Below are 25,747 nucleotides of genomic sequence, written 5' to 3' on the forward strand. Positions count from 1 at the left end.
GCAGATACATCTATGCTGAATTCAAGATGAATTCTCTGCTGCAAAGTCTGTCTCATTGTGGTCACAAGATATTTTTAGGTGATAGCATAATGGAACATGTTATATCCATATACTTAATATCAAACAATTATTTTATTCTGGTTTGCTTGCAGGACTAATTATCCACAAAGCAGTGTCTATAAGAGGACTCAAGTATGTAACTTGTTATTTTCTAATATTAAAATTTACTTTCTCTTATCTTTTTACAGAGGGTATAGTAGTTGCATGGTCTAAATGCTGATACTATTGTGTTACGTAGAAAGTATTAAATATAATGTATCCCATGTAAGTAACTGGGCTGGAGAATCACCGTGTCTCAATAAATATTGAAATGTTCTTCGTAAGACCAAGGAAGGCAGGATGTGTTCAGCATTATTTTCAAGCAGTCTACCTTGGAATAGCCTTCTGATGAGCAAGCTTGCTGAGCACTGCAAGATATAGATCTACTCTGCTCTCTGTATGAATTAGCATCCATGCACTGTGATGTTCTGTTTTGTCTTGATATACCTCCAGAAGTACTGTGAAATGAAGGCTACTCTAGATAATTAGGTTCTAATATCATTTAAACCAATACGACTCTATTTTAATGAACACACGGAGTTTCTACTGTTGATTCTAACCAGCTTCTAACTTTTTGTGTCCTATGAAAACTGAAGATGAAGGTAAAGCAGATGTCACAAAGGTAAGACACATGGTTATGAGCTGGATTTTCATAGTTCGTACTGATTTAATAAGAAAATTCTGCCTCCTGCTATAAGCCTGCTCATAAACAGGGTGAGGAAACATTATACCCCTTCTTGGCTATTTTAGTTTCAGGGTAAGCGGGAACCTTTAGATGTCTAAAACAGAAAAACACATGTGGAGTCAGATGCACAGTAATGCTTGACTTGGGGAAATGTATTTGAGCATCCAAGGTTTCCCTCTCATACCCCATATCTGGGAAGTCTTGAACTGATTCCATGACAAGCTGGGAGGTTTGCGCTGCGCTATTAGAGTTGACTGTGAGCAGTGTCCTTCACTGAGGCCGGAACAGTGAGTGGAAGACTGCATTGCTGGACAGTGCCCAAGAAGTCTGCCAGGATGAATCCTGCACCTCTTCTGGAGGAAATCCTAATTGCCTTCTGACCTCAGGCCAGAAGAGCAGAGGGAACTGAGTTCCCATCACCTTCAAAGGGTTGTAAATGGTTACCCCAAAGGCCATGCTGAGCAGGGAACAACCAAGTAGAAACAGGAGTGAGTTGGAAACACTTGAAACATCCCAGTCCTAAAAAAGTCTCATAGGTTAGCCCTCAGTTAACTTAGAGGTCTGTTGAGGTAATCCACCCACAACTGAGAGCTTGCAACTTGTTTGTTCTTTCTGCCATGTCTGAAGCAACTCAAAAGAGAGAGACAGTCTTTCCAAACCTGCTTGAATCAGCAAACATACTTGGCCATTTTGAGGAAAAAAAAGCTGGAAACCAATGGAGACACCGACAACAGTTAGTTAAATCTCTGTTTTTCAGGGAGCCTTGGAGTCTGCCACTTCTGTTTGGACACAGGGGTACTAAAGTACCTCATTGTTTTATGACTAGCTCACTCTGAACATTAAAACATGGTTGAAAAATGCTTACTTGTCACAGAGATTTTCCTTTGCCAAGATAACATGATTAGGAAACCTTTTGAGGTATTTACCGTGAAACTATAAATAGATTCTTGTACCTGCATTCCCAGTAATTTGTACTTTGTAAAGTATTTCAAGTGATAAGGTACTAATGTACATAAGAAGTGGCATTTGGTGACATTTGCTGGAGAATAGCACTTACAGTGAACAAAATACATCAATTATTCAATTCAATATAATTTTGTGTTACTCTTTAATTTTGTAGCCAGTAAAATTATAAGGTATAACTGTGAAAATTACTAATATGGTAGCTTTGTTTATTTTGTGTTATACTTCTAGCTATGTCTGCAAGGCCATTATAAAGGCCACGTCACTTGAAACACAAGAAGGGCTGATTCACAAGATAAAGCTGTTACTGAACGACACTTATGAAGATGGACTGTTATCATTATATGTGAACCCTGAAGATGTGGCTGTCAAGCCAATAGGTAATGCTTCATTAAAACCTCACTGGAAATCATATGCTTTGTAACTCTAGCTGCAAGTGTTTTATCAAACTGAAACTTTGTGGAGATATTAGGGCTAGAAAACATCCCTGCAAGTATCCAAACTGACCTTATCTGATACACAAGCTATAGAATGCAATGTAATGACAAGAAGATCAAAAACTTTGGTTCTAGACAAATGGAGGTAGGCTAAACCATGACTCCTGCTACTGAGGCAGGTGTGAGCACCTTTGCAATGAAGGGGAGGGCAGACTGATATGGCTGCATATCTGGGAGCCCCTGCTCACAGGCAGTGCCCCAGGTTCTGGCTATTGAGGGAGACATGAGCCGAACACTGAAACCAAACCCACTGCAGGCATTCTCTTAATGCTAATGCTTATTGGATCAAGCCTTAAATTGTAAGTAATCTCTTTGGTTTGGTTACAATCTTTATCAGTCCTTCCAATACAGAAATAAGGCAGAGATAAGAGATAACAGACTGTGCCTGAAATTCAAAAACATATTTTTTACCGAAGACTTACAAAAGGTCAAGCATAAAACTGCAAGCCTGAAGGAAAAGACATTGATGGGATAATGGGAGGCAGTGTGAAAGTAGCTTCAGATAGATTAGAGAAGACTGCAGAATGTACTGTCATTAAATTACGATTTTTGATGTTGGGAAGGGAGCACTTCACCTTAGAACTGACCTTGTCAAACAAAAAAGAAAAAGGCCTCAGAAGAACAGGCAAAACATTTAGGCAAAATGTTTTATTTCAGCCAGTAAACTTGTTAAAATAATCCCATCCGGCCTACAAAAGAAGTAAAAAGTACAGCTCGGTCTCAGAAGGAGTGGAAGTCCAAAACTGGACAGCTGGTCCCTGGGTGCCAAGGAATTCTTCTTTTTGACTACTAAATCTTTTTTTAAGAGCTTTTTGTATTTCTTCCTCAGTACTAATGGACTGTCCAGAGAGCTTTTCACAGACAAAATACAAGGGTAATTATTACTGGCCGCTAACAAGTCCAGCTACCAAAGCTGAGGTCAACTGCAGCAAAAACCCTCTGGAGTCTGCTCAAAGGAGTTGGTGAGTGACGAGATCATCTCATTTTGGTTCTTGCATGGCAAACAGGAGGGAGTGCAAGGCTTCCTGTGATGAGAGTCCAGATGGTCATCTGTAATGGCACATGACAGTGCCATGCCAAGGAAAATGGAAAGTATACAGGGCCAGTCCAGTGTAGGATGCAGGAAAAGGGAGTATTGCATCATTTCCACCACCTGCAGCAAGTGCAAGCCAGCATAGTAGGAAGCTGACTTTCTGCTTTAGCAGGGAGAGGAAACAGATGCACCGTAGCATTTGTGCTTACATTTATGGCACGTTGCCCTTCAGTGGCAGAAAGTCACGATCTCTAGGTGCATTTCAAATTGCTCTGGCATTTGGGCTCTGCTCCTACTGTGCTAAATGACTGCTAAATCAGGTCTCACTTGCAAGTCAGTTTTCAAAATTGGGCCAATTAATTACATTTTTAGCTACTTAAATATGGGGAACTTCAAAAATGCATATTTTTTCATGTAACTTAATGTGCAGTGTTTTCATGTTTCAGTGGAATTAACATTGATCTTGAGCAAGCTTTCTGGGAAAAACCCAATATGACTGAATGTAAATTACTGGAAGAACTTCCAAATAATATTTTAGATCTTCATGATATCACCATTACAGACGGTAAGCCACCAGATACTTCAGTGACACAGTGAATCAAAGTAGAACGCTTATATTTAGATAATGTGTGTGTTGGACATCTGAAAAACTGAAGCTATAAGGTTGTGTTATGTGCAACCTACTCACGTGGTCATCTTAAAATGTTTTTAATGTAAATGAATTTCACATTTGCTTCAAAGTTCTCTAGCTATTACTCTGAAGACTAGTCTAAAATTCTACATTTAGATGTAGAACTAAGTAAGTAACAAGAGAATAATATGACAAGTTTTGCCTGTCTATACTTTCCCTGTTACCATGTCAAAAGAGTTCATATTCTGTAGATTGCGTGCAAGTAAACACGAATTAGCACATGGAATTTGAAAGTGTCTGCACTAATTTGTGTGGTATACAAGGTGACCATTATCACCCAGTTATATCTCTTTTTAAAACTATGTCAAACAATGCAAGCTGTTTGAACGGTGTACAAAACCAATACCATAGTTTATCCACCTACGCAGCAATGGCATCAATAAATAGATCTTTGAAAGATATCTGCAGTTGCATAGTCTCTCTGATTCCCAGGGTGTAAAGCTCTCTTTCTATGAAAAAATTATAGAAGAATGATGATATAATGAATGGCAAATACTTATTTTTCAAACTATACCATTCATAATTTGCTTTTGCTGCTATACCAGTTAAGCAGTATTTGGGTTGAGGGAGAGTCTTGTTTAATTTTGAGCTCACAAATGCTTGTAAACATGATCAAAGTTAAAACTAAATAGTATTTACAGATAATCTTTATTATCCAAAAGCAGGTGATAATATTATGAAAACTACATTGTTTTCCCCCTTTAAAATATAACCTAAGACATCCAGATTTTGCTTTGAAGTTTTTGCCAGTTTCATGTGGAGGGCATATTGACATATTTTGGGGTCATAATTTTGTAATAGACCAGAAGCATTATGACCATATGGAAACAGAGGAAAAGCACACTCTGCCCCCCTGCTTTAACATGGAGACTTGTAGCTACATAGCTAAAAGTATGGCTGTACTGCTTAAATCATCTGTGTTTCCTTTTTTTTTTTTTTTTCAGAGAATGCACAAGATGTTGTACAGCATATTTTAGATCTCTTGCCAGATGCAACACTGGATATGAAAGAATTAGAAATCATTGCAAATAAAATTTCTGATGTTGTGAATTTGGAAGATATAAGTGTGACAATTGCAGAGGATATATTGACTATATTGAACTATATTTTACTTCAAGAAATAGAAGACCAGAACTTTAGAAAAATGACCAATATGTAAGTAATATCACTGCACAGAAGTAGCTTTCTAATCTAAAATGGAAGCATGGGGAAATTCATGCTTTTTGTCTGTTAAACAATTGCCACAAGAGTTAGCAATTTTCCATACCTGGATCTTAGACATTTTTGCGGTTCTTAGGAGTAGAAATTGTTTTCTGTGTTGTCCGAAGTGCTTTTACCAGAACCAGTTCGGTAGAAGTCCTCATCACAGAGTTGTTGTATGTGAGTATCTCATGCTGGAGGCAGATCAGGGACACTGAGTAGCTACCACCTCATCTCAGAGGTGGTCTTTACAGCTCAGCATGGAGACACGTATGACACAGCCTGGATGAATCTATGATTCTATGATAACTCATTTGCTTGCAGTCAACTGACCCTGTGCCAAACAAAATGCCATCTATCCTGAGTTGGTTCCATCCTGCTCTAGTGAGTGCTCTTTGTGATCATACACCAGAGCAGAGGTTTTTAGCTGATCGTCTCCTGACTGGGTATTGTGAAACTAGGATAATATTTCAAGAGGTGTGTCTTTTTTTTCTTGCTGTTGCTCCTGATAAAGTATCCTGGAGACAACTGAGAAGATAGGCTATAAGATGGCTTACACAGAAAGAAACGCATCAGTTGTAACCACGTCCTTGGCTTTGCTGGTGATGCGTCCAGATCCCAGTGTATTTGAAGGACTGGCCTTTGGTATCACCTCATATGACCAAGGAGTGGATCTCAAGGTGAGAATAAGTGTCACCTCATGGACTACTGACTAAACCAGGCAATTCCTGTTGCTGTTTTGTACTGTTGTGTATTTGACTAGAGGAAGGCAGCTCTGAGCATGTCATTTCTTTCCTGCAGATCAATGTTCAAGAAAACTCCTTCAAAAAGGCCTTGGCCTCAGTGTTTTTGCCAAAATCACTGAAGACATTCTTAGGGGACAAGTACTCTGACCCAGAAAAGCATCCAAAGATCCAGTTTAATTTTTTTGGCACGACTTCACTTTTTGTGGTAACTGTGATTCCTAACAAATGCTAATATGGTAGCAATTGGTTCAGCTGTCCTTAATGTGTACAAAAGAAAAATCCTAACAGTGTAATCTGTTCTAGGCATTTAGTGTCAGACTGATGGAGCCCTGAGAAATGTGCAGGGAAAATGCATTCAAGCAGCAAAACCTTCTCAGTAGTGATAATGCTCTGAGAATTGTCTGGAGACTGTAGATATTTTCTTCATTTTCTGTAGCTGATGTTATTCCAATACTTATGTTCTGTAGGAAAAGAACATACCCTAATCTTCCTCTAGGAAACAGTAAGCTCTTGCTTAAAAAACACATACGGTACACGTCAAATATCATGAAAATAATTTCAGGATTTCTTTCTCCATCAAAATAATAGCAGAAGTAATATGCATCATTTAGGAATGTTCTAATATTCGCTGTGTTTTCCTAACTCTGGGGCATGAATGTCATTTAAAAAGGAAGGCGTTTCTTTTGGTATGATGAAACATATATTATGCTGAGCAATGCTTTTCATACAGAAGAAGCATTCACGATTGTGTCTACTGTCTAATGAGCTAAATGATGTACAACTGAATGTTTTGATGTACTGAAATGGTTATGCAGCTTTCTCAATCCAGCTGATGCATCTGAAACTGTGTTCTGTTTCTGCTGATGTGGAGACTTTCCCTGAATTCGCTACTAACTACATTTTCCAATTAAGTAGAAAGTAGCTAAAGTATATCAGGCATCCCATGGTGTTTAGCTGATCACAATTTCCAAGAAAGACAATTTGAAAAAAATGGAAGCAGCAAAGGGTACGATTGCTGGTAACTTAAATGACTTGGAGTTGTTTGCATGTGTGTATTTTTCCACTGTAGGATGACAGTTTACAGAAGGAGAGGCTGAACACTTATGTTGTGAGTGCCAGCATTGAAAATTCACTGATTCAGAACCTTAATGAACCTGTGAATATAACTCTTCAGCACATAGACCAAAATACGGTAGGATATGTTCATTTAATCAGAGAGTTGTTGAAATAGAAACTATTTCACTTATCCTTAAAATAAACTGGCAACTAGTCAGATAAGTTTAAAAATTTTTGCTGACTGACCTGTCCAACATCTATCAGCTAGAAGATTGACAGTCCACACAAATCTCGGTGGCTAATTTTATTCCTGCAGGTTAGTAAAGCTTGTGTCTCCGTGCTAAATCCATGCTAGAAGCAAGGGATGTTTTCCTTGTTTTATCTGGGCAACTCTTTTCAAGGAATAGTTTATTTGCTAAAAAATGGCAGCTTGAGTTTGACTGAAATGATTTGTGGTTGCTCCTAATTCAGCCAATTGTTTTAGTCACCAAGAGGGGCAAATTTCAAAAAACTCAAAAACATTGCAGATGTTTTCAAAATTACTTTGCTTTGTTTTCTTTCAAAATGATGTTTCAAAAGTAAAATCCATCTTAAATTGTTTTTTAGTGGGCATGGGTCCAACTTGTTGAATGGGTTCCTCCTTAACATTTTGGTATTGCAAATGTTTATGGTTCAGTCTCCACACAAACACATTGCAAACTGAGGGCAGAACAAAATTACTCAATAAGATGAATTTGATTAAAGTTCAAGTTAATGACAGCTTGAAAATGCTGCTTTTTTGGCAATATGCTCTTTACATACAGTTCTAGAAAACAAAAATTTCATCCAGATATCCCCTCTCTTCTGTCATTTTTACTCCACCAGGCCATCTGGCACCTCTCAGATTTTTTCCTTGACCTTTTAAAAATATCCTAATTAAATATTTAATGAGCTATCATCCTAACCTACATCTTTGGCTCTCTTCCTAATTATATTTGGCAGTCTACAGATCACAAGTCCTAACAGCTTATCTGTTAGGGTGGCTTCCTGTAAACTCTGTGCCTTACCAAACTTTATTCATAATAAAGGAAAATGAATCTGCGCCTTGGGAAAGTTTGCTGCAGCATTATGAGTAATAAACTAGAATGTCCCCAAGAGCAAACATTGCATTAAATATCCATTTAAATTTGTTCATCTGCTTGTGACCTACAGGCAAGCTTTATTTTCTCTTAGGTCTCTTCCCTGACTGGTTTCAGAGAGAGAACAGAAACACTGAAATTGTGAAATAAAGGTTTTCTTATCTTGAGATTATTACTATGATTATTATTTTTTATCATGTAAAATCTCAGGTTGTTATTCCAGGTCTTATCCATAATTTTTGAATGTCACCAGTAATTAGGTATGACACCTCAGACACCACATGAAGCCAATGAGGTCAGACATAGGAATCAATCTAAACTGGACAACTTGTCAGCTTTTATGCCTAAACAGACAATGAAAGATGCAGAAAGGCTGGTAAAACCAGGAAAATCACTGACTGCTACGATTTCACTTATTAATGGGGAAGGCAAAAATGGGGACCCTCTGCTGGTTTTCAGTGCCATGGATGAGTGCACCATGTCCCAGCTGGTTTCCAGGGACCAGCTGTCTCACTGCTGCTGAACCGCAGCATTTTCAGTAACCTACAGACCCTTTGAGGCACTACTATGCTAATAATCAGAGACCAAACTCTCCTCATTCCTCAGTGGGCTTTCTTGTCAAGCGGTACAGGGGAAGATAAATCAAAGTGCCATAGTTATAAATCCTGATTACAAGCAAGATGCACTGTCTGCAAGTGCGGACAATGCACAGATGTACTGAATAAATGTCACAGCCTCTTTTTTCTCTGCTTTCAGGGTAATGCAGCAGTGCACTGCGCCTTTTGGGATTTTCAGAAGAACAGTAAGTGCTGTGTACAGAGCTGTCGCATTTGCTGTGTCACCAGAGCCTTTGGCTCCTTGACATGGAGTTTGAAACTTTCAGTCTGTGCTCTTCAGTGTGGCCCCTTCTGTTTTGCTCCTTTCCACTGGCACCAATACCTCAATAATCGACATTATTACTAGTGGTTATGTGTCTGGCATTGTACAATGGTGCATCCACACAGATAAGAAGAGTTAGTCTAAGAAAAAAGCAAAAATGCAAGGAAACGTCAGATGACTTCTCACAGTCACTTCAGGGAAGTCAGTGGGGGCTTTGCTGGGGTCGAGCCTTGGATATGGCTCAGAGAATGAACAGACACAGAAAGATAACCATGTATTGGGTTAACTCAGCTCATGTGGGAGAGGATTCCCAATTATTAGTGTTAGATTTTATTTATTTATTTAACAGAAGTTTAGCTTCTGAATATGCCATACATGCCACATAAATAGGGTCATAAATTTAACGTTACTAGGGAAGATGTGGCTTTTTCAATGCTACATGCTGTCTAAACAATTTCTCTGCCCTATAAATATTTCTTGCCTTCTATATTTCCATATCCTGCAGTACAATCTAGTCAAATGGACTTTTCCTTACCTTCTTGCTTTCTCTGTGTGCAGGCATATAAATGACTTTAAATATTTCTTCGTTCCACCAGAGGCTTTCATCCAAGTTTTGAGGTACTCAGGCAACTATGTAAGATGTGTTCCTGTGTGAAATATCACTTGTGTGCTGCTAAATGACCCTGCAATCTGTACTAACTTGAGCTCATCTTCACACATTCCGCATGCTGCAGAGCTATAAATGACTGAGCATGACTAACTCTACTTAAAAATCTCTTTTTCTATATTACACAGATGGACTGGGTGGTTGGAATACATCAGGGTGTGAAATGGAATATACAGATATGAATTACACAATCTGTTTTTGTAACCATCTTACCCATTTTGGAGTCTTGCTGGTAAGTATTGCATGAATCATCTCCAAAAAAGTCCCGTGGCACTAGACAAAGTCATCACTAATTTTGGGGAGAGATGGGAGATTCATATCTATACTAGCTGTTAGTTATCTGCAATTTTGCCAAAATTGATAACAACAAACAAAACAGTTATAATAATTTTTATGGTATAAAGTCCTCTAAATGTCACTTGCTTCAAGACAAATTCATTTTATGGATGTGTTTTGCACTTCTTTGCAAATGTAACTTAATACATATTAATGCCTTATTTGCTGCATTGGAAATACTGTGTTAAATTTATTACCTACCAGTTGGCAATTAATGATATTACATCTTTCTGTAGGGTTTGTCTACACTCCATCAGGAAGGTAAATTTAATATAAATATGGTAGATGTCATTAACGATCATCTCTTGGCAGGAAAGGCAGTCAGTATTTTAATACACAGAAAACTGCCTCTGAAAGTCAGATGTCAAAAAATGAGAGTGCAGAGATGGCTGCCTGAGAATGGATTGCAACAAATGCATAGGAATAGGAAAGGTCTAAGCAAACTGGGTAGATAGTTGAGAACTGTTTAATGTCCGTAGGACACAACCTACGGGGTAAAGGCTGTCCCTTCCCTGTCAGATGCCTGCCCAGCCTCCCCTAGAGGTCAGCATTGCCCTGCTCAAGAAGAGGCACGGAAGCCCTCTCTAGGCTTTAAAAATGTGACTTCTGCAAGAAGGAATTTAGATGCTACAGATTTTAGACAACTTGCTGAAGCTGCTATTCAAGCAAACAGAAATCAGTCTGATTTTAAGAACTCACCTCTTTTGCACTTCCACTTAAGCAATAAGCATGGATACAGGTATTTAACAGCACTAAGTCTATGGTACACCAGCTATGTAGGTTACTTGTTCGAGGTTCAAAGTTTCACCAAAGAGAAGAGAAACTGTAGCAGGAAACATCAAAAATCTCATCAATATTGCTCCTGGCAACAGCTGGGAGAAGCAAGACCCAGCCTCCCAGATGACTTTTTCAGGGTGATGCTTTCTGGATGTGGAGAGTCCTCCCACACTCCAAGACATTTAGCAAGTTTATGCAGTTTCCCAGCACGGCAACTGCCAGTGAAACAAACCAGAGTTTCTCCTACAAAGCAAGCTCCCAGTTGAACAATGTGTGTGAGATACTGGAATCCTTGCTGAATTTCTGGTTTCTGAAGTACAGCTTTTCTAGCTTCACAACTAAGTACTAGATATTTTAAATACTGAATATAGGAGCTGACCATACTAGTGTGGATATTCTGTAGGGCTATACAATAAGAAACACATAAAAATATTCATGGAAACCCTCTTAAAGTAACAGTAGGCAGAGTAGAAGTTTGTTTTCTTATCCATGTGAAAATATGGAAAGCAATTTTCTTTATCTGGCAAACAACTGTGATTCTTTATCTTGTAACACAGGACTTATCCCGGACAGAGATAGATACCAAAAATGATCGTGTATTAACTCTGATAAGCTATGCAGGATGTGGTGCTTCTTCCCTTTTTTTGGGTATAACACTGGTGACATATCTAGCCTTTGAGTAAGTCTGATCCTTTGTCTTGTGTCATTTTTAATGTCTTAGCAATAACGATTTTTCAGTAACTAGCAGAATGTTCGGTAATATTTGTTAATGTGATGCACAGGAGGCAAGAGTGAGATCTGAAAGTATAAGTATTGCTTTATTTTGACCTCTGACTGTGGTGAAACAGGAGGGTTTAAAATCCTTATACTTTGAGACATGCACTAGTCTGAACTGTTCAACAACTTCTGTGTTCCTAAATTTTTGTAATTTCATAAATGGGTGTTTTGTGGATATGGGTAAGATACCATGTCAAGAAACCGGAATATTCTCTCTATATAGACGGTACATTAGAGGACACTAACAATAACAAAGAAATGCTTATATTTCTGTTCTCTTGCTGTTGATTGTTCTGGTGTTTTGTTCTTTTGGATAGTTTTTGTTTCATACTGTATGCACAAGTAGCTCCTGGAACAATGGGGCTCTAGCCTTAGGCAACTGTAGGTGTTTTCCTAAGACAGTAATATTGCAATAACAATTAACATTTCATGCAGTAGTAAAAAAAAAAAAAAGTTAAATCTCTCTTCTACCAAGTGTGAATAGCCTAGTAAGTCTTTCATGTATATAGAAGCTCTATTTTTTTCAGACTGAAAGATGTGCTTCAGAAATAAACTAATGATTTGATTCAAAATGTTAATGTAGATACAAATTACACTACAGGAAGCCAATCTGTAATGTGTTGAACACACATTTATGTTACCTGGTATTATAGAATGTACCCAGCACAATTTGTGCAATGATAACCTTGTAACTTTCCACTTCCATTTAGAAAGCTGCGGAGAGACAATCCTGCAAAAATCCTGCTAAATCTTTGTGCCACGCTGCTGATGTTGAACTTGGTCTTCCTGGTCAATCCCTGGCTGTCCTCATTCAACCAGCCAGCTCTCTGTATCACTGTAGCTGCGCTCCTTCACTATTTCCTGCTTGCAGCTTTCACATGGATGTGCCTGGAGTCTGTTCACTTTTACTTGTCTCTTGTTAAAGTTTTCAATATTTACATCCCAAAGTACATCTTAAAATGCTGCATTGCTGGATGGGGTAAGCAAGTGAATTTCTTTTGAATTTCTGTGCTCGTTACATTTTCTAAGATAGGGGCATGTTTGCAAAAGTAAGTTAGGACACTGAGCTAGTAGAAATGTGGTGCTTTCTCTAAGCCTTAAGGATGTATTTCTTCCCCCAGGCAGGTTCAGCTTAAGTTTCTCCTGCTCACGGAGACAGTAGCAGGAAGTGCATGTTGCACAGTTATATGCAAGGAAAGCCAAAAGTTAATGTAAAGAAATGCCTTCCCTACTGCTCCTAGTCTGTACAGGAATGATTTATCATGGCAGCTGACATCAGTGCATGTGCCTGAAGAGGTGTGAGCTGACCACAGCCTGTGCCCCTGTGTTGGTGATGCACAGAGGTAATTCTGATCTCCCCCACCAGGCCTAGTGTTCTTAGCTGTTATCTATGCATAATTCCCCTGCAGGGGATGGATTTGGCTTTCATTCCTGGGGACTTCACTGATTCACCTTTCCTCTAAGCACTTGGCGTCAAGAGACTTGTTAGGGAGAAACATAATGAAAGGGACCCAGTATGCTGGCTCAGTTATTAGAAAAGGTGTTATCAAAGGCAGTGACCTAGAGCAGAATTTGACCCATATTGTTTGGGTGGCCATTAGGTGCTGTTTTAAAGCATTTTTTATGTTTTTGAACAGTGTGCAGCATATAATCATCTCTATCCTCAGATTTAATATTGCACATAATTGTTCTCAGGGGCAGCCATACGTAATGGCACTGCTGGCAGCGGTTATTCTGAACAGAAGAGCCAGAACTGAAAGAAATGTGGCAAATAGGAAATGAATGGAAGAAAAGACTGATCAAACACTGGCTGGAAAATGTCTGTCTCTATCAGATCTTAATGCAAAATGCTGTGGTCTGCGTATCTTTTAACACTCTGCTTTTTGTAATAATCATTTGGTTTTATTTTACCAGATTGGATCCCTTCTGGAGATGTTTGAACATTCACAAACATTTTGCAAACACAGATATTTTATGCCTACTCATTTGTAATTTACATAAATAAGGAGATTAATCCTGCTATGCCACACATTTAATTACACTCATTTCAGAAGGAGCTTTAGGAGTACAGTTTGATCCCAAGATGTACATGTCTGTGGTAATTACTCACCAGAAATTATCTGACATCTTCCCATATTCTTCTTTTTTTTTAATTGAAATATTTCCTTTCCTCTGTTTTTCCACTTTAGGAATACCAGCTATTGTAATTATTATTGTACTCATTATAAATAAAGATTTCTATGGCGGTGGATCACAGTCTGAGAAGAATCCGTTCAGCAATTTGTAAGTATAATATTTCAATTGTTTTGATGGTTTTCAAAGTATCTTAAAGATTGAAGAAATAACCAAAAGGCAACAACTGCGCTCTCGCTTTTGTCTTTTCTCTGCCATCTTAACCCTCTGCTTTTAGTGGTTCTGGTTGAGTGGATCCTTTTGGACTACGTGGCTAACATATGGAGTAACTCTCACTTGAGTGGACTGGAATTGTGGACAGGATGGGATTCTTCCAGTTTTATGCCCAGTAGTTTGCCACTGTTTGTATCAGCTACACTTTTTCTTTCTGGAAAATTTCTCTTCCTTTACACGACAGTAACTCAGTTTGTTGTGACATTTGTATCTGCTCCTGCATGTTCTAGATTTCTGGTAAACCCTAAAGGCAGAATAATTGCTCTAGTATTTTGCACATTTGCTTCTGTTATTTTTTTTTTATTTTTATTTTTTATGTCAATTCACATCACTGTCTCTTTCATCTTTAAGAAGCCTTTGATCATTTCAAATTCTTTTATTTTAATCATCTCAACCTCCTCTTTTCCAGTGGGAAAACGCTACATTCTTTCATCCTTTAAAAGGGTTTTATGACATTGGTGAAGATTACCTGAAATATTTGAATTCTGTACTGTCAGAGGGACAACACACACCCATAACACCTTTGAGGGAAGACTGTTACCAGTCTTTAGCAAAAAGTCAACAAAACTCAGTAACTGCTGTACAAGGAAAAGCTAGCCAATGCTTGTATTTCTAAACTCCAAATTAAGTCATATTTAACTTGGTTTTCCTAAGGCAGTGTATCTTTTTGTGTGCACATTATTAATTTGTGAAACACTTATCAAGTTTATCTTAATTTGACAGAAATATTAAATTCTCCAAGATATTAAATTTCTATAACATCCATGAAAAAGGCAACCAATTAGAGAGATTCTATGAAAGTCCTTACTGGGGGAAAGTAATGGGTGTTAGGGAATGCTCATTGCTAGGTATCAGAGAACCATACATGAGGATTATTTTGGAAACCAAGCTTCATTAGCTTCACTGTCTGCAGAATTCATTATCAAATTCATGCTTCCTTTTCTTGCAGTTGCTGGATTCAAGATAACACAGTGTTTTACATCTCCGTTGTGGCCTATATCTTCTTAGCATTTTTGATGAATACAGCCATGTTCATCACAGTTCTCCTTCAAGTCCACTCTGTGAAATCAAGGACACAAAAGAGAGACAGATTCTGGAAGCAGGTTTTTCTCCAGGACGTCAAAAGTGCCTTCAGTTTGATGTTCCTTTTGGGCGTAACTTGGGGCTTTGCCTTTTTTGCCTGGGGAGCAGTAAGGATATTTTTCTTGTATCTCTTCAGCATTTTTAACAGCTTGCAAGGTAATTTCTGAATGGAGTACGGCTATAAATGCAACAGTTTAGGACTGTGGAACAGAAATACATTTGTAATATTATATAATTCAAGTATGGGGGAAGCAGAGAGCTCATATAGCTTTTGTGTTATACTGTTTAGCTATTTCAGTAGGAAAGCTCTGTTGAAGTGAAATGACAGCGTTGTTTAGATAGCATTGCTATGATAGATATTACTGTTAAAGACACGAATGCTTGCTTCAGAAGGATGGGTCCCAATAAGTGCATCTTTTCAGGAGCTGGTACAGTCTTTTTCATCTGGGAATAAAAATGGTTGCTGAGAATCTCCAGTGATTTTGAGATTATTCTTATACCAAATGTGCAGGCAGCTCTCTCCATTACCCTTTCATATGCACAAATGACTTTCAAGTATAATTCTGGACCAACATGATACTGGCCCAGAGGCCACCTCTCTGCCTATACATAACTTACTGTAACTCAGTGGCATACAAAAACATCAGAAAAGGGACAGAAGGTTGGAGAATCAACCCCAAAAATGTGATTTTTTTCTTCTTACTTCTTTAGGATTCTTTATTTTTGTGTTTCATTGCCTAATGAAGGATAATGTAATGAAGCAGTGCCAGGTGCACTTTTGTTGGAGGAGGTTTAATCGGAAGAATTATTCTGGTAAGCATTAAGGGGTTTTGTTTAGCTTGGCTTGTGTCACATTTGTCCTACTTTAAGAAGTGTGGTGTTCTTCTCAATAGTTTTCTATTATTTCTGCAGTGCATTGGATAATTTTTTGGACTTTTTCCTCTTCCTTTAACTGCTTGTATGATATGAGCATGAGGTGTCAGTATGCAGTGAAAAATGTAGCTTTCTGAAAGAGATTCCAGCTTGGTCACTAATATATGTGCAGTTCGTCGTTCCAGTGTGTGAGCTATGTGTTTGGTGGATTTCCAATTTTCACAAAGTTGAGATTCAGAAACTTACCCTGTATTAACACAAATGTACTGTGTCATGAGCATTGTGTGTACAGTCCTGTGCATTGTGTGCTGCTGAGGAATATGTAGCTTTCCATTTCTGCTGGGGGAATTCAGCAAGAATGCTCTAAGCAGCACATGGTGTACTTTCCCTTGAGCATCAGCCAGCTCTGTGCCGTATGATACAATAAGGGTAAGACTGCCATTCCTTTCCCCTGTGTATCTCCTGAACTCTTTGGCATGGCCTTATCTAAATGAGTATTACTGGACTTGATTCCTAAAGGGGAAGTAGAAGACTGAATTGCTGGTATCCAGCCTTACCTGCACAAGTGTGACATAGCTCGTGTAAAACTTAACATCAGGAATTGTGCGTTATGCCGCACAGAGACCAGTGCTTCAGGGCAGGTACAAGGATGGTACAAGAAACAAGCCCAGAACTTTCTCCTCCCTGGTCTTTGGTAGTTTGAAATGTGACACACCAGGAAGAATTTCCCATACACGATTTTATTCCTGTGCCTTCTGCTCTCTGATTTCAGACTGGAGTGGATCAAGTGCATCTACACCAAGGAATTTAAACCACCGACACCCGTCCCCAACTTTGTGGAATCTAAATTGCAATGGAACAAGCTCAACTTTGAGTGGCTCAGATTTCCCCTCTAGGACTTCTCCGGATATGAATTTTAGGATAGGTAAGAAAATAGACTAAATGCTAAGGTTCCATATGGTGACTGTCAAATCCCAACCAATGGAAATATATAGGAAAGCTTTCACTGCTTTGTCTATGCCAGACTTCAGTTTGGGGTTAATGGCTGTGTTACAGATGGCTTTTGCTATATGAAGGAAAGTAAGAAAACCCTTAAGATCCTGGTATGGCTTTTTTCCAAAAGGAGGGGAACTCTCAGCTTAGCTTCCATCCTAGGCACTTAAGAAATGCTCTACCCTGTGCCAGCTGGCTGTCATTCTCATGGCACCTGCTCCCAGTTAGGGAGTACTGTAGTCTATTCTATCTCATGCATTCCCAAAAGCTCAAAGATTTGGGGGATTACAGAAAACTGAACAGGACCTGCTGTGAGCCTGTTTAGTTCAGAAGAATCCCAGCAGAATATTTTGCCTTTCAAGATGGAGAGATTGTTGCAGAGCTGTATTTTGAAAACAAAATTCTTTTATAGGAATTCTGACCTAAGCACCAAACATTCCTAGCTGGTTTTGGAAACATGATGATTTCAGTTAGTTTCACAAAGAAGTTAAAGCATAGCTGTATTTATTGAGTTGTGCATAGTCAGGTTTCTTTCTAAATAAGTAAAAACAAATTAGCACCACTGAAAATTTTCCCCCATTATTTTCCCTAGCTGAAGTTCATTACAACCCAACTGCTATAACTCCAGAAGATGATGAGGCCAAACATCCTTATTCACATAGAATATCATCCATGGATAAAAAGCTCCACTATCCACAGACAGCAAGGTTTTTTCATTGATATTGAATTTGTTTTCTTCTGATTCTCTAACGATGGTTGTTTTTTGTGGCATGTAGAAATAAACATTGATCTAAATAATTACTTTTAATGTACAATTATCACTCTCCACACAGTTATAGAGCTAAACCCTCCCATGATTCAACTATCTAGGCTTCAGTAGCATGACACTACTGGCCACTTAAGAATATGGTCCCCCTGTGTTTCTTAGATTAGCTGTCATATTAAACAGTGACTGGAAGCTTTCTCTTTCTTGTCATTTCACTTCTCACAGTTTGTCCTCAGTCATATTTTTGAGCTTGTTAGCTGGCTATCTCTGGCATAGATGTCTAGGTTCCTCAATGACCATCTTTCCTTGCTTTTTTAAAATGGACTCTGACCAACTTACACAAATTGGACTCAGCTTTCCAAGATGTTCCTGTTAGTTGTATGTTTTTGTTTTCAGATGTATTGGCACTTCTACCTTAGATTTAGAACTCTAAAGAGGAGTCTATCATTTAAATGTTGGAAAACATTGCCCAGTACCCTAAAATGGAATGTAGAATCAAGAAAAATTGAAATCCCTACCTGTAATGGATATCCACATGTATGATAAATGTATCTGATTACATCTCTTGAAAAAAAAAAAAAAAAAGCAGATAAAATCCTATCATTTTAGAATTTTGGAGGTGGCAATTAAAAAGTTTGCCCTTTACTAATACTTCTCTGTGAATACAGCAGGAGGCAAAGTCCATATCATAACATCACAACAGTAGAGCATTACAGGTTGGAATGAAACTGCTTGACATTTGCTGCTGGTATCAGCAACCACTTCTGCTTTTGTTTGTGACCTGACTGCAGCTCACGCTCAACGTCTGCAGCACTCTCTTGAATAACTGCAGCAGGAGTTGGATCAGATTTGTGGTTGTAAAAGAAGGAATTTGATCACAGTAGTGGTAAGAAGAAATGCACCATCCTGACTACTGGGAGACGTAGCTTTCCTCTCTTACTGAAGAAGGTCTTTATTTCAACAAGCGTGCTTGAATCAGTAACTTGCCTGCTTAACCAAATGCTAGTTTCAATTTTGAATGCCCTTCTCTGTATCATTCAAGTAAAGATTTTTTGGATGATTGCTAATATAGTAAAATACTAACTGGTACCAATGGCAGAGAAGAAAAAAAAAAACATAATGGAACGTTGTCTTAGAGCTGGTATGTATGACAGCAAATACAAAAGGTTCTTTCATTCTGTGAATAACTCCCACACAGCAATTAGTGGAAAAGATGAATATTTCAATGTACAGTAGCTACAGCCAGCCTACTTGAAATTAGACAGACCACCTTCAGATCCTTGTCTTTCTGGGAGAAATGTTAGCATTAAAAACAGCCAAACAAGTTCCACCTAGTACCCACTTGTTTGTAACTTGAAATTGCTTTTAATGAGGAAAAAAAAAGTAAGAAATTTACAATGAAATACAATTCAGTACGTAGGGCATGTGAACTATAATCCTCTGCTTGTGTTCCTTATTTTCACTAGTAGCATGAATGAAAACTCTGTTCCACAGCCTGCTGCTGACCATAGTGCCTGACTCCCCTTGTGCACTCAACCTGGCTGGGCCACCCCCGGGGTGTCCTGCCAGGGTAAGGACGGAGGCTGTGGTGGGAGGCCTTTGGGGGAAGAGGAGCTTCAGTCCTTCCCTGAACCCCGTTCACATCAGTTTGCCTCTGCTGTGATATCACCAAGTCTAGGTGGATGGACAGCTTGACACTGTTTCCCTTTTTCTAATTTTTCTAATTTTTCTAATTTCTACTTTTAATGTCAGATAACCCTGGAATAAGTGGTTTAGAGAGCACATGGAACTGCTGTCATTGCAAGTCCTAAAAAGCATTTATGGTGCTAAGACAAATACCTGCCATAATTGGTAAAAGCAAGGTTGATTTTGCCTTAGGGAAAAGAATGGACTGCAAGACCTGCTGAAAGTTCTGCTAACTCTGTTTTCTGTTATTCTGTTTTAAAATAAAATGGCATCAAAAGAGACTCAATACGGAAACAACATGAGATTGGCCTAGTCTGCATACTGTAATTGCTTTGTATCATTCCTGATAAAATATGAAACCTACCTTGATTTTCTAAATCTTTTGCTAAATACCCCCATAACATGCTTAAATGACCAGGAGGAACAAAGCTTTGGATAAAAGCTGGACAAGCAGTGAGACATGCTAGAATACTTCAGACTGCCTGAAAATGGATGGAAATGCTGGCCGGTCAGTGTGTGGTTCCTGCTTCAGAGGTGTAAGAGTGGGAAGAAGAGAAAGCAGCATGGCGTGTAGCTATGTCACTTCTCAATTGTTGCTATTGATTTTTTTTTCTTCTGTCTGAAAAGCAAAATCTGGAAGTAAATTTTTAAAAACCTGTCAACATGCTTATGTGAAATGCAAAGCACTGTTTGTTCTAGGAAGGCAGTTAGCTCACTTCCACTCTCCATCATATGCCTAATGGCTTTTCCAGCTAAACAGTATATCATTTATGTTTCAAGCATGGCATTGTTTAGGTTGTCAGCCAGAATGAAGATGTGTAATTTTCTTTGGGCTGAAATAATATCTTCCGCGCTGGCACCATTACATTTGCTCTTCTCCAATGTATCTATGCTGACATTCTGTCACAGAATTGTGCATTGATGTTTTTCACAGGGAGAGGACATGCACAATGACAAGTCTAATAAAAAATTGCTATGCACTTCTGATTCACATCCTGACAATTTCAAGTGACAGGAATAGCTCCTGCAGCTCTGGCTTGGAAAAGGACCTGACGGTTTGAGGAGCATTACCAGCACGAACGAGTCCTCTGTACCCCCTTTCGATTCTATCAGTTGTCTCTGTTCACTATCAGGAAAAGCAGTATCTAAAAGCTCCTTTGATTTTTTAAGTCATTCTCAGTTACTCCTAAATTGCTTATTTTTAGCCATACATACACCAGAAAAATGCGTGCTCTATTTTAAACTGATGAAAGAAGGATTTCTAAAAGTGTATTTATCTATGAAGGCAATTATTTGATGTCAGATCTCAGTGAGTTGTTAACAATGGGTTAGACAACCCAGTTATGGGCAAAACAAATAAAAAATGATAGTAAAATCCCCACAGCCTCTGTGGTGACTCAGAAAGACAAAACCCTCCCCACTCCCATCCTGCTGCTTAGACCAGCACCAAACCCTACCACCCTTTGTACCAGCTACGCCCATGCATTCAGACCCGAGGTCTGGTAGCTCACCCAAGGGGCCATAGAGGGTTTTTTTATTCCTCTGCATGGACCGGTGGCTAAAGCTGCCACCTGTATTTACAGCACATTGATATGATATGATAGATAGATATTACATAGGGTGACAGTTAAAGGTCAGTAATTTTGTTTTAAGTTTCCTTCTGACAGTTTATGAGTCTACAGTAATGGTTAGCAATATAGGTATGTACTTACGCCCAAGATGTAAAATTCTTTCTAAATTTAGAAGGCAGTTATTATTGGGACATTGAAAGAAATGTCATTATGGGAAAAGAATTGAGATTAATAATCAAAATACTGGGAAGATAATTACCTATTGCATAATACTCTGTGCTTTTAACTACCAGAAAGTATTTCACATGTAATGGCATTCTAATTGTTTTAAATTAAATGAATCATTGAGTGTTTCAAGGATGCCCAAAAGAATATGCTTGCTATATTATTTCATTCCCCAACTGTTCCCTTGAGGGAAGAAATTCAAAGATATGTTTTAATGTTTATTTTTCTCTCTTTTCTGACACTGGTATTTCACTTGCCATTCTCATACTGAAGCTGGCTGAGGAAACTCTTAGAAAGAGGGTCTGGAATGGGATGCAAGAGTGGAGAAAACAGGATGAAAGGTATTTGGAACCATTGATGAGTGAGTGCCTTCGAGATCTTGTCACAGGCAGACTGAGTCCCACTAACTCTTCTGAACAGTCCGGATTTAGACTTAGTAACAAAATCAAAAGCTATTTTCTTAGGTTTTAACCAACAAGATACCAGCCTTGTTGCTGTGTCACTGAAGGCTGCTTTTGATAGCTCATCTGAACTGGCCTTCCACCTCACCTTCGTAATGCTGCAGGGTGGGATGGCATTTTTTTTGCTCCTAATCCTGCTGGTAAGTCTTGAGGTATTTGGAAGTGTAACTTGGCAACTCATCTTCAGTTCCAAAAACCAATTCCAATCTAACATTACTCAGTCCCGGTGCCTGTACAGCTCCACCTGGTCTTCATTTAGTATCAACTCTGCACAGGTGACAGGGGGATAGAGCCAGTAATAGAACAATGTATTTTTCTCACAAATAAGTGGTCTTGACAATGAGTGGTTAGACTCTAGTATGAATGCGATACAGATGACCAAATTGTCACTAAAGTGCCCTGGAAAGATATTCTTTTTAATAGCTCCAGCTATGTTTTGCCTCCATCAGTGTTTTGCCAAGGACACTGGGCAATGGTAAAAATCAAAATACAGGATAGAGAAGAGTTCCCATATACGGGTGAAAAACATCAGATTGACAGGCATGGAAACCAAGCTCCTGTATTCACAAGTGAAGAAATACAGCATGGGCAGTACCTTATGTAACCTTCCATTTCCTGACGCTTGGTAGCTCAGAAATGAATGTCTGACGAGATGGGGAGAAAATGTTCCCTCTGTTTAAGGAGGGACTCAGATGCAGCTCACGGAAATGATTCATTCCACCCAGAGCAGAGCTGGAAACAGCCTTGGATTTGCTGGTAATTTGCTCTAAACATGGACTGCTGTCTCTGACAGCAGAGCTCACTCTGGGTGTGCATTCACTCTTTCCCATTTAATACTTGCCTGCCCGGGTACCAGAAAATGGATTCAGAAGTCATACAAGTCATACAACCTATGAAATAACTGTCAAGTAAAAGCTTCATTCTTACTATTGACCTGAGATATGAGACTCTTTGACCCCATATCTTGTCATTATTTGTCATACTCATGGCAATTTCAATTTAAGGGGAAGATACTAAAGGTGCAACTCAGATGCAAGTCGGAAACAAATTGCACACTCCCAGCCTTGTCAGTCTGCAGTTTCTATAGCAGGTACTCCTTTCCCAACACAGTGACACGCTCAAAATGAAAAAATGAGGAGTTGTGGTCATGCAAGTATTGCAGTGCTCTTCAGTCAGGTGGGCACAGTTCCCTTATAAGAACAGCAAGGTGTGCTGTGTGCTTGTAAAGAGCATAGAGAAATTAAAATTCAGATCTAAGTATAACAGAGACTAGCATGAGAGGAGAGAATGGCGATGAAAACAAAGCAGAAGTGTGTATCTTCCTACCATTATTATTATTATTATTATTATTATTATTATTATTTGCCATTAGCAGAGCCAGCTCAGAAAACACTAGGAAGAAAAATACATTTCAGATAACATAGCTCTAGTTATAGCTGTAGACTGTGGCTTAATAGCTAGATCTGTTAAAGAACTCCAGGTTAGGACTACTTGATGGAGGAGCAAAAAACCCTCCTTCACCTTTATGTCAAAATAAGATAAGCTGGGGAAAAAAAAAAAAAGGCTACTGAGAATCACTGGACTGTTGTCCTGGAAAGAAAATATTTACATGGAACTCAGCAGACTGCTAAGCTTCAAATAAGTTTTGAAGGAGGGGAGTAAGAGGACTGTCTGCAGTGCAGCAGAGTTCTGCTCTGTTGTGAACAGCCTAAAATAATGGGTCTGCAGGTCTCCGCCATGCTGGGAAAGGGTGTGTGATGGGCTTTGCTCTGCTGGCCCTCTGGGGCACAAATGCCAGCAGCAGCTGCCCAGGAAGCTCACCATTTCCCACCGCGCTTGCATGGTCTCAGTCTTCTGCCTTGGTGCATTCCCTTCACCCCCTTCACCATCCGAGGTGCTAATCTAGTACATCATATCCATTCTTTTAGCATGGCACTTCACGGCAGCTATTTGATGGTGTACTCACAAGGCATCCAAGGGCGCTGCTATTATTGAGACTGAGCATTAGGGCTTTTTTTGGAGTTTTCAGGATGGTCAAGTGGCTCATCTGTAGGAGAGCTCTATATCCGAGAAAAGCCTTTTTAAGAGAGGATGCCACGACAGAGTCTACCAAAATTCAAGACTGACTCCACCTACTAGGACAGACAAGCTGTTCGGTATCTCTCTGTTGTTAACACCCTAAGAACATAAACGTCAGTTCGCTCAGCGGAGAGACAGAAAGATACATCAGCCAGCAATAAACAGATGGCAACACTGCTGGGAGATTCAATTAAAGCAAGGGTTGAAAATGTGTTTGAGACATAGAAGAAAAAATAAGACAACTAAATAGTTCGATGGAGCATTGATACAAATAATGACCTAAGAAAGTGAGTTAAAATAAGCCTAAAAAGAACAGGCTCACAAATACAGCCGTAGTTCCCTGTGCATCAGTTCTGAATTCCTACCACTCTAGCTACAAAGCATTTTGACATATTTGTGTAAATAACAATCAACTCTGAATGACCAGTGTATATTGAAATAATAAAAATGTGTTGCACAAGTTAAGATTTTGGCTGCTTTCTCCATATTTTGGTTTGGTGCAGAGCAAATGGTTCCAAAAGAGATTTTTCTGAGTGGGTGACACTACACAGCACATGGAAATGACTTAAGTCAGCAGTCACACTGCATTAAAACAGAAAATTTGCATGAAAAATACTGCTACATTATATACTCTTGAGTGTTTTATTTGCACTTTTTTTTCAGCATGGAGTTTGAAAGGAACATTCATTTTCTGTGAAACACAGTGCTTTAAACAATAGTCAGAATTACCCAAATTGCTTTTAACACCAGAAGACAGAGATCTAAAATAACATCTTACAGTTGTTTACTATTTAGAATAATGATGCCATTCTCTTCCTTTTAAGCTGGATTCTCAGATTCACAGTCATTGGAGTCTGTGTTAAAAATGTGGTGTTTTTTCCCTTGCCTGGTTTCTACCCATGAAACCAATGAAGAGCACACAAGAATTGTTGAACAGAAACACTGAAATTCTACCATCACTAACAAACTGTGTGTCTGATGTTTACTATCTGTTCTTCAGTTTTCCTGGATTTCCTTGGAATTTTCCTGGATTTTCCTACAGAAGATGATTCTGTGTGGTTTTTCAAAATGATGTTTTTCACCTCCTGACAGTCAACTAAGAACATCTTATGCTCTATAAGGAGAGGACCTCTCTGACGAGCTAAAGCCTGCAGTAATACAAGCTCTGTAGGAAGAATTGTGAGAAGCAAAAGAGCTTTCTTCTGCCATATTCCATCAAGGAGGCAGAAAGTTGGGAAAAATATATTCTCTCAATAGAAAGAGAGAATCAAGTAGAATTTCATACTGCTGTGAAGTTGGTTAGACGTATGTACCGTGCCCTGTTAGAGAGAGAGCAGGAAAAATGTCTTTGTGCTTCCAGATAATGCAGGCCTCACAGTGTGAAGCATCAGACAGAACATTCAGGTTCAGATAGTTAAATTCAGGTCCTGTTATGAATAAACAGCACACAAAATGTCAGGAGTAAACAGAATTTTAAGCCCTCGCACCTTTCTGGGGTTGCTTTCATCTGTGACAGATGTTAGCAACGTCAAGAATTTTAAATACAGCTTGGGAGGTCTGTCACCTTTCCTTTCATACCTGAATCATCCCCCAAGCCAAACACTGGGAGCACCTCATAACTCAAAAGTCTCCAGTCCTCTAGGTTCTCTCTTACACAGAAGGGTACCAGTTTGGGTCCTCTATCTTGCTGTACAAAATCAAGGGACAGATTAAACTGAGCTATGATACGATCTCAAGTTGTCAGCCCAAATCTGATGGGTCTGAAAACTCTGGGACTGCACAAGGCTGAGAACCTATGCTGCTAACTGAACTTTGCTACCTCAACCAACCTCTTGTCAAATCAAGGAAAGTAACAAGCTTCTTTCAGCTAAATTGCAATTTTAGCCAAACACCCGATATTTCATTCAGATGTTACCCTTGAGTGTTCAACACTTGGTGGGTAACAATTAGTTCCTAATGTTTGCTGATACCCCACTTCTCCTATACAGGAAATCTAAACATTTTATATAAGTATCTGACATTAAGCTGTCACAATCTTCTACAGTTGCCGAACTCTATATTAAATATAATGCACAGTACT

The 25,747-nt window shown here is 38.9% G+C and overlaps 1 protein-coding gene across 7 annotated transcripts in view; it reads left to right on the top strand.

Moving 5' to 3' along the window:
* The window catches only part of ADGRG4 (adhesion G protein-coupled receptor G4), a 56,330-nt gene extending 34,531 nt beyond the window's left edge, over positions 1-21,799 (top strand). For all 7 annotated transcript variants that reach the window (XM_083796698.1, XM_083796700.1, XM_083796695.1 and 4 more), the window contains 18 exons: positions 153-192; positions 696-721; positions 1,979-2,127; positions 3,074-3,206; positions 3,724-3,842; positions 4,913-5,123; positions 5,683-5,848; positions 5,970-6,119; positions 6,984-7,106; positions 8,845-8,890; positions 9,763-9,866; positions 11,305-11,426; positions 12,235-12,503; positions 13,714-13,807; positions 14,880-15,169; positions 15,725-15,826; positions 16,659-16,811; positions 17,472-21,799. In XM_083796698.1, coding sequence (XP_083652824.1) covers positions 153-192; positions 696-721; positions 1,979-2,127; positions 3,074-3,206; positions 3,724-3,842; positions 4,913-5,123; positions 5,683-5,848; positions 5,970-6,119; positions 6,984-7,106; positions 8,845-8,890; positions 9,763-9,866; positions 11,305-11,426; positions 12,235-12,503; positions 13,714-13,807; positions 14,880-15,169; positions 15,725-15,826; positions 16,659-16,811; positions 17,472-17,599 — 2,425 coding nt within the window. In that variant the 3' untranslated portion in view covers positions 17,600-21,799. The remainder of the gene's footprint in view (positions 1-152; positions 193-695; positions 722-1,978; positions 2,128-3,073; positions 3,207-3,723; positions 3,843-4,912; positions 5,124-5,682; positions 5,849-5,969; positions 6,120-6,983; positions 7,107-8,844; positions 8,891-9,762; positions 9,867-11,304; positions 11,427-12,234; positions 12,504-13,713; positions 13,808-14,879; positions 15,170-15,724; positions 15,827-16,658; positions 16,812-17,471) is intronic.
* The last annotated feature ends 3,948 nt before the right edge of the window (positions 21,800-25,747 follow it).

The sequence above is a fragment of the Anser anser genome (genome assembly GCF_964211835.1).
Source record: "Anser anser genome assembly, chromosome: 13".
Classification (NCBI taxonomy): domain Eukaryota; kingdom Metazoa; phylum Chordata; class Aves; order Anseriformes; family Anatidae; genus Anser; species Anser anser.